Source organism: Camelus ferus, chromosome 13, assembly GCF_009834535.1.
Source record: "Camelus ferus isolate YT-003-E chromosome 13, BCGSAC_Cfer_1.0, whole genome shotgun sequence".
NCBI lineage: Eukaryota > Metazoa > Chordata > Mammalia > Artiodactyla > Camelidae > Camelus > Camelus ferus.
This window is the reverse complement of record NC_045708.1, coordinates 26786092-26800287: the sequence shown is the minus strand read 5'-3', so window position 1 is coordinate 26800287 and position 14196 is coordinate 26786092. Positions and strand designations below refer to the sequence as shown.

Here is a 14196-nt window from a genome sequence, read left to right as displayed (position 1 = left end):
GTGTGTCTGTGAACTAGCAAGTATGCATGTACACATAACACACACACACACACACACACACACACACACACACACACACAGAAATGACACATGAAAGCGCTTGTAAATGGCAGTGTTCATGATGCCAGGAAATTTAATTCTGTTTGGTGCTCACGGAAGTATAGACTATGGCAGGGACAGGGTGATTCACCCAGGTATCCTCAGCACAGGGCATGGCACCCAGTAAGTGCTGGCTGAAAGGGTGTGGTGTACATATACACAAAATGCACAGATATTCCTGCCACGCAGGATTCCCACTCACTCTCAAGGCTTCTCCAGCTACTGTAGCCTCCAAAGGACAGAGGTTGGGTTCCCCAAGAAAAAGCTCTAAAAAGCCATAGGGTGGGTGGAGCTTTCTCCGCTCAAGTTCAGCCCAGATGGTGGCGCTCAATAGCCGCCTCCCTCCTCCTGGAGGGCCCCAGCCCTTCCCACCAACAACGCCTTAAACCCTCAGCAAGCACATAAATGACCTTCACTAGATAGAGGTCGTGTCCCACGTTTCCTTGAGGCTTCTTCAGCGTTGGGTGAACTCTGCGAGGTGCTCCTCCTCTCTCGCTGTCCACTGCGCTCCTCACCAGTCCCCTGGTGTGGGCAGAGAGGGGGGTATTTATAAAGGGAGGAACTCCAGGCTCTGAGCCCGCTGGGGAAAGGGGTGCCTGTAGAGAGCGCTGCCTGTCCTGGTAGCAGGAGCAAGGACCTAAGGAACCAATCATTCATGCAAAATCTATCACCGCCCATCCTGACGTCCACATGATTTCCCAGCCTCAGAAGAGCTGCTAGTAGGTGGGAGTCTGTCTTCCACTTTACTCTTCTTTCTCGAATAGCTCTCGGAGTCGGGCTTGGCCCCTTTCGCCAGCCGCTGTGTGTGTGTGTGTGTGTGTGTGTGTGTGTGTGTGTGTGTGTGTGTGTGTGTGTGAAGAGGGCGGGGAGAAAAGGGGGCGGGATCGAGCCACGAGACACCAGGAGCCGCAGACACAGGGAGAAGCCAAGGCCTGGGAGACAGAGGGGCTCCCTAGAGCTTGGGGTCAGGACACCAGGATTCAAAACCGTCCTGCAAGTCCTGGGAACGAGGGGTCTTCCACGTTATCTCAGAGGCTGCAGGTGTCGCTGCCTCCCCGAGGTTCGCTCCTCCTTAAGCCACGCCCACATTGTCTACTTCTCGGGAACAAGAGGCTAAGGTACAGTGCTCTGGGCCACCAACGCCAACTCATCCCCCTCCCCATGAGCCCCGTCAGCACTCAGCGCTGCCCCACCCCCACGGTTTGGAGATTGGCGGGACCCCTTCCTTCCCCCCTCCAATTCTCTGTTCCGCCTCTGGCCTATGAAACTCCACCCCTGGCAAAGATTGGTGGGCTTCTCGCGGCGGTGCCTAGTGATTGGTCCTCATGGATGATGGTCACCGGCGAGATCCCGCCCCTAGCCGGCGCTGGGGTCTGGGGGCACTGCTCAGCGGTGCTGGGGCTGGCGCGGCTTGAGCCGCCGCCACACTGACAGGTCGGTCTGCGGACCATGGAGACCAGAGCCGGCCCACATCCGCTGCGCCAGTTTGTCTGCCTGATGCCGCTCTGTCTCGCCTTGCTTTTGGGACCAGGGAGGCCCGGGACTGCCGAGGAAGGTGAGACTGGTGGTTGTTCTTGGAGCCTGGGATGCCAAAACATAGGAGGCTGGAGAAGTGGGGTGCTGGGGGAAGGAGTGTATGGAGAGACTAGAATCTATATTGGGGTTTGAAGCAAGCGGGCAGCGAGAAGCAAAGAACTGGAGAGACAGAGAAAAAAGGTGGCTAAGCAGTGAAAAAGAGAGGAACATTGAGGAACTCGGGGACTGGAGACCTGGGATGCTAGGGAAGAAAGAGACCAGAAACCGTGGGAGCCAGAGGCGGCCGTTCAGAGGCTGGTGAGACGGACAGGCTGAGCGATTGGAGGTGGGAGGTGTGGGGGCAGGGAGATGCGGAGGTGAGATCGGAGCATGGGGAGGCAGAATGGAGCCCGAACAGCCGGTGGCTAGGGGATCACTGCGTGGCAAACAGGAGGTAGAGCGCTGGTGGGGCGGCTGGAGGCGGAGGACGGAGGGTGGGTTCTGTGTCCCGGAGCTGCCCGACGTGCTGACCAGGGAGCTGTCCGCAGTGCTGAATTTGAAGCGTAAGACTAACGAGCGCAAACCGCGTTGCCGGGTTTCGGGCTGTCAGCTGTACCAGAGCCCGTGTCTTGCCTCTGACTCTGAATTTGGGGGAGCTGTACACTCAGTTGAATCCAGAGGCGTAATATCCAGGTGCAGATTCCGGAAGAACTGGAATCTGAGGCGTTGGCTGAGGGATTGGTCAGGGCGCTGGATCTCTGATGCTTTCCAATATGCAATTCTGATGTGCTGTCAGTTAAACAGAAATCGGGAAGCTGTCAGCGGTCCTGCCCACTGTCGCTGATGCCTCTTGGGCCAACCCTCTTAAATGTTCTCACCTTGGAGTCCCACCTCCTTTCTTAATCTCCAGATGAGTAATCTTCCGAGATTTGGGGATGGCCTGGACTCTGAGCTGCTGCGGTGCTGTCCAGACCAGTGCTTCTCTGGAACTGATACTAAGAGCAGAATTCAGACTGCTGGTCAGATGCCTCCTGGGGGAAGAAAGTGACTCCAAGCCTCTCTTGTGTAGGAGGGGTCGTGGTTTCACATATTAAAGGAGCCCTGACAGTCTTTCAAAGGCAGTGGAGGTGACAGCGCCTGACCAAGGCGCTGGCTGAGGAGATGAGAGATTTTCACTTCTCTTGCTGCTGGCAGGGTCTCTCCACTTCGTTTTCCCTGGAGGCCCTGAGAGTCAAACTAATAAGGTTCAAGTTTCCTCCATCCCTGGTGACCCAAGACCTCAGAAGAACCCCTAGAGTATAAGTGAATTCAGGGGTGTATATAGGAATCCTTTTTCTCCCTCTTCTTGACATTCAGTTATAATTTATAGACCCTGGGAAGGTGAGGGGATCACTGACATCCCCCTCCCATTTTTAGAACCAGTCTTAGAGTACTTGTCATGGATTCTGAGTCAGGCTGAATAATGGCTCCCCAAATATTTCCACATCCTAATCCCCAGAACCTGTGAATGTTATCATAAATAGCAATAGGCTTTGCAAATGTGGTTAAGGATCTTGAGATGGAGAGATTACCCTAGATTATATGGGTGGGCCCAATTGTAATCACAACTATCCTCATAAGAGGGACACAGGAGGAGTTAGAGATGGAGGAGAAGGCAATGAGATGACAGAAGCAGAGATTGGAATGGTGTGATTTGAAAATGGAGGAAGCAGCCACAAGCCAAGGAATCCAGGTGGCTACTAGAAGCTGAAGAAGGCAAGGAAATGGATTTTCCCCTTTTAGCCTCCAGAAGGGACCAGTCCTGCCAACACCCTGACTTTAGACCAGTGAAACTGATTTTCAACTTCTGGCCTCCAGAATTGTAAGATAATAATTTGTTTTGTTTTGTTTTAAGCCATTAAGTCTGCAGTAATTTGTTAGAGAAGCTACAGGAAACTAATATAGGCTCCCTCTTAATCATTGTGATTACTTGTCTTTAGACTAGAGCGCCTCACACCCTTTGTGAGGAAGTGTGGTGTGGGGAAATGTTGTCCGTGTCCTTCGCCACATTCTTCATTTTCCCTGTTAGCAAATATGAAGTGAACTCACCAAGGATCTCACCCTCTTGAACTTCTAGCTCTCTGGCATTTCTGTTCTCCCCTCTCTCTAGTCATCCTCCTGGATTCCAAAGCCTCCCAGGCTGAGCTGGGCTGGACTGCACTGCCAAGTAATGGGGTAAGTGTAAGCCTTTCCCTCCCTGTCCCTAGGACACTCTGGTGGTCCAGGACTCAGAACCTTTAGCTCCTCGTGGTTACATCAGATCAAAATGCTCCTCGGAGCATGTGGTCTCCACCAGCCCTGGCTTCAGGCCAGAGTGGCCTATTAGAAAACATTGAGTCTTCGGTCAGGAAAAAAAAAAAAAAAAAAAAAGCAAAAAGATAAGTGAGAAGAGAGCTAGCTGTGTCTAGGAACAGAAATATGGCATCTGGATGGAGCCAATGCTGGACAGGGCCTTGAACTCTGTAGATCCTCCAAGCAGTGTTGTTGATGGGTGGATTGACAGAACAAGAAAGACTGGGAATACAAAAAGAGGCTTGGAAACTTGAGGTAGTGGTGGGGAGATGTGATGGTGTAAGAGCAGCTTGGTGTCGAGGAAAGGCACTGCGTGTCAGGAGACCCCATTCCTAGCTCTCCACCTCTACCTCCACTAGCTCTCCAGCTCTGCTACTAACTCGACGTATGTATACACTCAAGTTACCTCTCTCTGGAGCCTCAGTTTCCCCATCAATTGTCGCCAACATTTCTCCCATCTCTGTGTCTTGTAATTTCAGGGGTGGATATGGGGAAGGAGGGGAGAAGAGAATGCAGAATGAAGGGGAAGGGGAGGGGGTTCAGCCCGAGTCACCGCCAGGACTTGACCTCTTGGGGGCGACTTGGCTCTGAGCTGCCTAAATCTTTGTTCTACACCCCAGTGGGAGGAGATTAGCGGCGTGGACGAACACGACCGTCCCATCCGCACATACCAGGTGTGCAACGTGTTGGAGCCCAACCAGGACAACTGGTTGCAGACTGGCTGGATCAGCCGTGGCCGAGGGCAGCGCATATTCGTGGAGCTGCAGTTCACACTGCGCGACTGTAGCAGCATCCCCGGAGCCGCGGGCACCTGCAAGGAGACTTTCAATGTCTACTACCTGGAAACCGAAGCCGATCTGGGCCGCGGGCGTCCCCTCACAGCGGGCAACAGGCCCCGCAAGATTGACACTATCGCGGCAGACGAGAGCTTCACTCAGGGGGACTTGGGCGAACGCAAGATGAAGCTGAACACAGAGGTGCGGGAGATTGGTCCGCTCAGCCGGCGGGGTTTCCACCTGGCCTTCCAGGACGTGGGCGCATGCGTGGCGCTGGTCTCCGTGCGCGTCTACTACAAGCAGTGCCGCGCCACGGTGCGGGGCCTGGCGGCGTTCCCAGCCACCGCAGCCGAGAGCGCCTTCTCCACGCTGGTGGAGGTGACCGGAACGTGCGTGGCGCACTCAGAAGGGGAGCCCGGCAGCCCCCCGCGCATGCACTGCGGCGCCGATGGCGAGTGGCTGGTGCCCGTGGGCCGCTGCAGCTGCAGTGCGGGATTCCAGGAACGTGGTGACATCTGTGAAGGTATCCAGCGCTCTGGGGGGTGTGGTGTGGGAGTGTAGCACTCAGATGGCAGTTGGGAGAGAGTGTGCACTAGATGAAAGAGGCAGGGTGGGGAGTGGGGAAGCCGTAGGCTATGGATCCCAGAGTTGTGACTTTCTGTGGCGCTTCCAGTTACCGCAGCCAGGACCAGTGAGTGAAGTTAAGGGAGGTGCATTGACTCCATATAAGAAGCATCAGGGACCTATATTTCAGGCACCACGACAAGCACCTCACACAGGTCTTCTCACTTATTCAGAGCAATAAAGTCATCATTATCCCTATTTCGCAGATGAGGAAACAAGCTCAGAGAGATTAACCCCTCACCTGCAGTTAGGAAATGGAGAACCAGGATTTGAATCCAAATTTGCCCAACTCTCAAGTTCTTTCCACTACACCATCCTGCCTCCCTTATGCATAAGGAAGAACACTACAGTAGTCCAACTCGTCGAGCAAGGGGCTAGTGGGATTGGGTACATTATAGAGAGTGAGCTCCCTGTCACTGACAACATGCAAGTCAACAACATGAGCTGGAGAGGGCAAGAGATTGGGAGGCTGCACTAGATGACTGCTAAGATCCCACCCACTTCTCTGAACTAGAGTCACTGTGCGCCCTGGGGGGATCCTCCATGTTGCGGTTCTGTTGGGCTCTTTGGTCTGTAGGGGCCCCAGGATCAGACCTCCTCTTCTCTCCCCTATTTGTGGCTTTCAGAATTGAGGGTAAGAATGGGGGATGGATGTGTGCACTTAATGGAGAAAGATCAAGTGATACTTTTTCTAAACCAGGCCCTTTTCTGGGTGCCAGGGCAACAGAAATGAATCAGGCACAATCTCAACTCTTGAGAAACTAACAGCCTAGATGGAAAGATGTAAAAATTTAAAAATCACGACAGGGTGATATACGGTCTAATAGAGGGATTAATACAGTGGTGGGAAGACAGGGCAGGGGGTGGTGACTAAACTTGCTCTCATTTCTTTGTTCAGTTATCCATTCAATATGAATTGAGAACACACCATCTGCATTTATTGAGGGTTTACTATATGTATGTAGATGAATTTCACCATCTCTTCCCTGGGGGAACTTGTGGTTCAGTAAGGGACTTGGAGACATGAACTTTCCTGAGCTCTCCAGGTAAGGTTGCGATCTACCTCTGTGCTCTCCAAACCTCTATTTCTGTTCTCACTCCATGGTATGAGCAGTGACCTACTTATGTGTGTTTCCACCACTGGACTAGGAACTTCTTGAGCTCAGGCAATGGGTTGTATTAGTCTCAGCAGCTCCAATGTCCATAACAGGACATATGGTAGGTGCCCAATGGAAATGTATTGTGTGAATGAGCAGTCATCATATGGTGTGATATGTATCAATAGAAAGCTGAGGGATCCTGGAGACTGGAGAACCCAATTCTAAGGGTGGAGAGAGATGGTGAGAAGCCCTTTCTTCCAGGCAGCTGAGAGCATTCTGGGTTGAGAGATTGTGTGCAGAAGCACAGAGGCAGGAGAGAACGTAGCATGGTTGGGGCTTGGTAAGTCAGCATGGCCGGAGCAGGGGGCATTTGGGGGTGTGAGGGGTGATGGGGCTGGAGAGGGGCAGGGGCAAATCATGAAGGGCTGAGGGGTGATGGGGCTGGAGAGGGGTAGGAGCAAATCATGAAGGGCCTTGAACACTGGGATAAAGAGCTTAGACTTTAGACTTTAGATCATTAGGGAGGATTTGAAGCAGAGAGGTGACATATTCAGATTTCTATTTTCAAAAGATAACTCGAGCTACAATTACAAAGAAAGGATTGGAGAAGGAAAGAATAGAGACCAGAAGACGAGGAAAGAAGATGATCCAATAGTTCAGGAGAAAGAGCACAAGGTCTGAACTAAGGCAGTAGCAGAGATCATTGAGAGATGAGGATGGGTGTGATAACGAGAAAGCATCCACAGCACTTGGTGACCATGTGATCCCAGAGGAGAAAGGAGTCTTTTTGACTTACATGCATCTGGAGGACTGAATGGATAGAGTAATTCACTGGGGTAGAGAATGCAGATCATGGATGGACCTATGAAATTGATGGTTTCCATGGTGCCTTGAAGTAGAGGTAGCTAGAACATGGGTTGGGAGCTCAGCAACAGAGAGAGATGCTACTTGAAGTCGCGGGTGTGGTGGGGACAGACCAGGGAGAATGTATGGGGCCAAGAAGCAAGAGGGCCAATGATGACGTCTCACAGAAGAGTAACACATAAGGGGAAGTGGGAGAAACGGAGCCCATGAAAGACTGCAAGGCAGTGATCAGAGGCTAGAGGAGAGTGTGATTTCATGGTAGTCAAAGGCAATGAGATGTCTAGGGGGGAATGGCCTGCAGGGTTGGTGAGCAGTCAGGTAAGGTGTGGATTGGCCAGTGTCTGCCTGGTGAAAGCAGTCTCAGCTGAATGATGGAGAGAGTGACCTGCTGCAGTGGGTAGGATGAAGGAAGCCAGAACTAGAGCCAGGGAAGGTACACCCTCTCTGGAGTCTCGGTTTGAAAGGGGAGGAGAGGGTGGCATGTCTTGGGGAGGACATTGGGTGGAAAGAGGTTTTCTACTGTAGGTGGGAGCCTTGTTTACATGATGAAGGCAGGAGCCAGTGGGGTACCAAATGGGGCGCCGGGAGCGTGGGAGTGGCTGGCCTCAAGGAGAAGTATTTTATTACCGATGTGGGTCAGAATTGCTGACGCATGCTGCTAACAAAAAGCAGGCCATGTTTTGTCAGTTTTATTGGTTTTGCAGACAGTGCCCTACTGCCCGCACCCTAAATGGACTGCTTTTAAAGCTCCACTCCCTGTACTGTCAGTGGGAAGTGCTGGTAGACAAGAAGCAGGGTAAGAATCAGGAGGTGAGATGCCCGAATGAAGGTAGTCTGGGAGGAGGTGAAGGGTGAGATCCAGAGGGAAGGAGGGGCTGATCTTCAACTGGAGTGGGGCTCACCCCTCTTGCAAATCTGGAAGGAAGGAAGGAGAGGGAAGATGGGTGTGGATGGAGGAGTTTGTGGGTTTGAGAACCAGGCATTGAGAGAATAACCACCTGATGGCCTCCCCTCTCCCTGTGAGGTAGGAGGAAGGCATCTGTACCAGTGGACAGTGGGATGCTGGTCTGTCTTATTCACTGCTGTCACTCCGGAGTCCAGAACAGCAGCTGGCTCATAGTAGACGCTAAAAAAAAATGTGGAATGAATGGATCAGGGGCTGGAGGAAGGGGTTTGGATACACTCTGGGCAACGAGAGAGACAGACACACAGTTAGGAATCCAATCCCACTTCTGACTTAGGCTGAGACCAGACAAAGGCCATTTGTAACGGCATCAACTTTGCCTCTGAGAGGAGGGAACTGGAGAGGATGCCAGGGAAAGCTTCTCAAGGGAGGTATTATTTTGAACTGAGGTTTTGAAAAACATAGGAGTTTGCCAGGAGAGAAGGGAGAAGACCCCGAAGTGCAGAAAGAAGAGTTCAGTGTGACATGGCAGGGTGGGAACAGGGGGTTGGCATTGTGGAGCTGTTGGAGAGTTTTAAAAAGGGAAGTGAAATGGTCAGATTTGTATTTAGAAAGTGAAGGCCTTCCACATGCCTTCTGTGCTAAATACAGAGATCTCTCTAAAGGCAGATGACCCGGACTTTTGTTCCTCCTCTCCCAGCCACTAGAGCAATTACTGAAAGACTTGGGGTTCCCCTTGGTGGGAAATCAGGGTGTATGACCCGTGTCTTCAAATCTCTGTAGGACTGCCCTGGAGCAGAGGGACCCAAGCAGACATACTATGGCTCCACAGGGCACACTGAGACCCTGTCATGGTGGCATGAGGTGGGTGCCACGCAGGGAGGCTGATCTGGGCTCAACAGAACTTTCTAACTGCCAGCAGCAGAGGCAGCCCCAGCAGAAGGTGGCTCCCCATTACCAAGTATCTGAGCAAAGACAGTGGCTACTGCTAGGAAAGCTGCCTGAGGGCCACTGGGAGTTGAACTAGACAAACCCTGCAATTGTGACTCTGACCTTGAGGAAAAGAGGGAGGGGCCAGAAGTCAGGAGTCACTTCCTGAGTCCTCCCCTCAGTACAACCCTCTTCTAAACAGAGTCTCTTAATGTAGAAGTAACCAGTGTCTAATGGGGCTGCCCATCCCTGGGACCCCAGATGCCCACATGCACATGGAGAAAGGGAGCCTCCAGCGTTCTTTCCCCTCTGCTGTGAGACTCGGCAAACAGAGGTGGGCAGGTCATGCTTCACATTTGACTGAGGGTTTCTTGAGGCCAGAGAGATGCTGGAAGTGGTAGAGGTAACACTGGAACCCAGGTCTCTTGAGTTCCAGCATGGGCTACTGTTGCTCGGGAGGCCATGATGTTAGTGAGTTCCACGCTTTGTTCTGAAGGCAGAGATTTCCAAAGGTTCCTGGGCTTCCGAGGCCCTGCCTAAAGCTGCCGTAAGCCCAGGATGCTAGGTGAGATGGACCCTCCCAAGCTTAAGCCTTCCAGATAATGGGAACCCTCAGTTCCCTTGCCCTCTTCTCCTGGACAGCCTGAAAGTTCTTCCCAAGGGCTAATCTACACCCCTTCTGCTGTACTATGTCTTCCTGGGACTGGAGAGCAGCCAGCCTTCCACAACCAGCTACACTAGAGAAGAGGGATAAAGAAGTCCTGGCAGGGGCAGGGAGCAAGGTGAGGACCACCCCAGCTCTGAGACGAGGGCTAGGAGCCATTTGCCTCCGTCCCGGGCCCAGCTGGTGAGAAATTTTTTAAAGTGGGTGTTTAGCTGTTTCCACTTCAGGCCTGAGATGGAGGAATAGTAATTACTCCCATTATTGTGTAAATGTTGTCTGTGCTGTAAGCGGTTTGCCTGTTTTATCTCAATCCCCCAACCACCTTTTGGAGGTAGGTGTTCTCTACAAACCTCAGAGAGGTCGACCAACTTGCCCAAAGCCACACAGCAGATAAGGGGTACAAAACAGCTGCAAACCCAGGTTGTTTAGATACAAAAGCCTGTGCTCTTAACAAATGAGTTTTGGGGGAAGGGAAGTGAGAGTAGTGAAGTAACTGATGATGTGTCAAGGGTAGAACCTAGAACTTTCTCTCTCCACCTGGCTGGCTCTTCTCTCAAATTGGAACCAAATGTGTCAGCTGAGGATTTATGATGCATTAACCCCAAATAGTGGTGGTGGGAGGGTGAGCTCTGACAACAGTGTCTGTGTCAGAGTGTTTGTAACTGGGAGTGGGAGGGTGTCTGTCCTGGGTAACCGGGGAACACCTCTTGGAGGCACCTCTTTTCTGCTCTCACACCAAGACTGGAAAGCTTGGCATTTTTTTTCTTCTGGTGGGCGTCAGGGCAGTATGGTGTGGGCTCTGAAACCAGTTTGCTTGTGTTGGACTCCCACTATTTACTAGCTGTGGGACTTGGGGCAAGTTACTTAACCTCTCTGAGCCTTAGTTTCCTCATTTGAAAAATGAGGCTAATGTACGTACCTCACAGGTGGTTGTGAGCATTTAATGAATTACTAAGAGTGAAATACTCGTGTTCACACATTAGGGGCTTAGTAAGGGTTAGGTGATACTGGGTTGTTCAGTGCTGGAGTAGCTGAGTGGTCCCCCCACTCCATTCCCCATCAGAATTCGAGGATATAAGCCCCCTAATGAGGCAGTCAGGACAGTGGGGGAGCAAGAAGCTGTGGAGGAGCCCCCTCCTCACGCAGTTCCTCCCCGCAGCCTGTCCCCCAGGGTTTTACAAGGTGTCCCCGCGGCGGCCCCTCTGCTCGCCCTGCCCCGAGCACAGCCGGGCCCTGGAAAACGCTTCCACGTTCTGCGTGTGCCAAGACAACTACGCGCGCTCACCCACCGACCCGCCCTCGGCGTCCTGCACCCGTGAGTCCCCCTCCTGAATGCCTTCCAGAGGTGGGGCAGGGAGAGGGCGGTTCAAAAAGGCGTGGTCGAGGCGTCGGTGAGGGCAGGGAGCACCAAGGCGCATGTGGGGCCAGCGACCTGGTTGGTAGGGTGGAGGGAGGGGAGCCTGCTGGGGAGGGATGGGGGCCGGGGCCTAGGGTTGGAAGAACAGGACCACAGAGAGAGGGATGAGGTTAGGCTTCTTGGGGGATCGTAGAGTGGACCTCCCCCACCGTTCCCGCCCTGGCCTCTCCGGACTCTCCAGGCAGGAGGGGGCCTTACAGCCCGCTCGGTCCCCAGATCCTCATCCTCGCCCCCCCACTAACGTCCTCCCACCCTCTCACTGACCGCGCCCCACTCCCACATCCCGCTCCTCACTGGCCCAGTCCCGCCTCGCTGACCCCACGCCCCCCACCCCGCGCCTCCTTCCCGCAGCCGCCTACTGACGGCGGCCGCCCCTGTGTCCCCAGGGCCGCCTTCGGCGCCGCGGGACCTGCAGTACAGCCTGAGCCGCTCGCCGCTGGCGCTGCGGCTGCGCTGGCTGCCGCCGGCGGACTCGGGCGGCCGCTCGGACGTCACCTACTCGCTGCTGTGCCTGCGCTGCGGCCGCGAGGGCCCGGCGGGCGCCTGCGAGCCGTGCGGGCCGCGCGTGGCCTTCTTGCCGCGCCAGGCGGGGCTGCGGGAGCGCGCCGCCACGCTGCTGCACCTGCGGCCCGGCGCCCGCTACACCGTGCGCGTAGCGGCCCTCAACGGCGTGTCGGGCCCGGCGGCCGCCGCGGGAGCCACCTACGCGCAGGTCACCGTCTCCACCGGGCCCGGGGGTAAGGCCGCCCCGCGTGCTTCCCCATCCCGCGCACCGCGAGCATCCCCACAGCCCGCAGCCACTCCAGATAAACCTCGGTCCCGGGTTTCAGATCAGCGCTGGGCACAAAAACCTCCCACCGAGGGGGCCACGGGGGAGGGATTGAGGATGCAGGTGGCTCTGTGCCCCTGGGCCAGAGAGGTTATGAGTGTTCAGCGAGTCTGCGGAGCCAGTGCGTGCTTTTCCTTCTCCTGACCTCGCTGGAAGGCTTTGCCCCACATCCACCGCCGCAGTTGCCTTGCTACTCATTTCCCCAAAAAAGAGGTGGAAAGTCTCTCGATCTTTTGCCCTCCCTTTTCAAAAATTTCAATAGGAAGCAGAATCATTCCTCCTCTCCTGTCTTAGAAAGAGGGACCTGGTGTGTCCCCTTGCCTCTGTCTCTCGGCCTCTGCAAGGGTTTTGCTGCACGAGTCATCTCTTTCCCGGTCCTGGAAAAGGGCGAGGTAGCCGGAAGGGTCAGACTGCAGGGGCGATAGAATTCACTGGTCAATACACGACAGTCATGTTTTGGAGTCTGGAACTGAGATGAATAAATGAAGACCTACAATCTTTTTATACTATGCCTTCCTCATTCTTAACATTTATTTTGATTTGTCTCTCACTCAGCTGGGGTACATCATCAAGTAGTCCTTCAAGTATCCTTTGCAAGAAAGATCAGTGAGTGGTGTGGTTTCTGAGTCTTTTCGTATCTGAGAACATATGATTGGTTTGTGACTCTGCTTCCCTGTCTTCTGGCAGTTGTATTGCAGAGAAGTCTGAGGCCAGGGTCATTTTCTTTCTTTTGTAAGCAACTTGGGTATAAATGTGAGCACGCGTGGGATGTTTGTATAATTCTTTACCATACTGGTGAAAATAAAATTTAACCAATATTGATCTCTTTTTATTGAGTTTGGCTAGAATATAGTAAAACTTTTGATCTACATACCTTTTTTTCTGTTTTCCTGGGAAAAATTTTTTTTTAGTTATTGCTTGGACTAGAACTTCTGAAAGCTCCAATCTCTCTCTTAAGAATCTCTAAGCCTTAGGTTGTACATCCATTTTCTGATTCTTAAATCTTGTCACTTCCTTTGTCATTTTCGGCTCTTAATCCATTTCCTCTGCCTCTGGGGAGAGGTTTTCCAGTTTGTCTGGTTTTCTGGAACAACAGTTTTGTTCTTTGTTTTACTCTCTCTATTGTGATTTAACATTTGCCATTGCGTTTACATTTTACAAAATTCAGTACAGAGAAAGAAAAAGCATCCATAATCCTATTAACCAGAGGTACACAACTAATATCTTGGAGTACATCCTTCCAGATTTTTTTTCTCTCTGTATCCATATCTAGAACTATCTATTATAAAGTCCCTTTTGCATGATACACGTAATACAAGTTTTTATCTGGTACTTTCTATTAACAATCTTGGTATAGATGGATTTATAAGGACATATTCTTTGTTTCTATTTCATTAATAAAAATACTAAGCTGCCACTGATTGAGTGCTGCTCTGTGTTGGGCACTGTGCAATGTGAATTTTTTTTATATTAATTTGCTTAAACAGAATGATAATCATCTTTCAAATGATGAAACTGAGAGGCCAAGTGAATTTTCCAAAGTTAGCCAGCTAGTGGTGGAGACCCATCTTTGAACTCAGGTCTGTCTACCACCAAAGCCCTGTGCTTTTAGCCTCTTGACCGTATATTACTTTCACTTTTTACTAGAACTTAAAAAAAAATCAGCAATGGATGTTAATTTTACAAAATGCTTCTTAAGCATCTTTCAAGATGACCACATGGTTTTTTTCTCCTTTGACCTGTCAGTATGGTGAATTCTATTAACGGGTTTTTCAATGTAAGCTCTTTTTGCATTTCTAGATTATACACTACGATATGAGGGTATTATTCTTTTAACATTTGCTGAATTAATTTGCTTATATTTTGATTTTTTTTCCGTCTACATTTATAAGAGATTAGTGTTTTTTTTTTTTTAATTATTGTGTTCTTTGTCAAGTTTTAACATTTTGGTAATGCTGGCTTTGAAAAAGTCATTGGAAATAATCTCTTCTTTTTCTCTGCTCTGGAACAGTTTAAATAGCATAATTATCATTCTTTGAAGGCATGCAAAACTGCCTGGGAAACGTTCTGGGCCCTGTTCCTTCTTCTGGGCTCTGTTTGATGATATTCTCTATCTTTTCCATAACTTCTTAAAAAAAAAACA

General features: G+C 51.6%; 1 protein-coding gene across 1 annotated transcript in view; it reads left to right on the top strand.

The window, feature by feature from the left end:
• Positions 1 to 991: 991 nt before the first annotated feature.
• The window catches only part of EPHA10 (EPH receptor A10), a 39417-nt gene continuing 26212 nt past the window's right edge, over positions 992 to 14196 (top strand). Inside the window, exons 1-5 of the mRNA XM_032495995.1 lie at positions 992 to 1654; positions 3764 to 3828; positions 4566 to 5244; positions 10967 to 11122; positions 11611 to 11961. Of these exons, the coding sequence (XP_032351886.1) occupies positions 1549 to 1654; positions 3764 to 3828; positions 4566 to 5244; positions 10967 to 11122; positions 11611 to 11961 (1357 nt within the window). The 5' untranslated portion in view covers positions 992 to 1548. The remainder of the gene's footprint in view (positions 1655 to 3763; positions 3829 to 4565; positions 5245 to 10966; positions 11123 to 11610; positions 11962 to 14196) is intronic.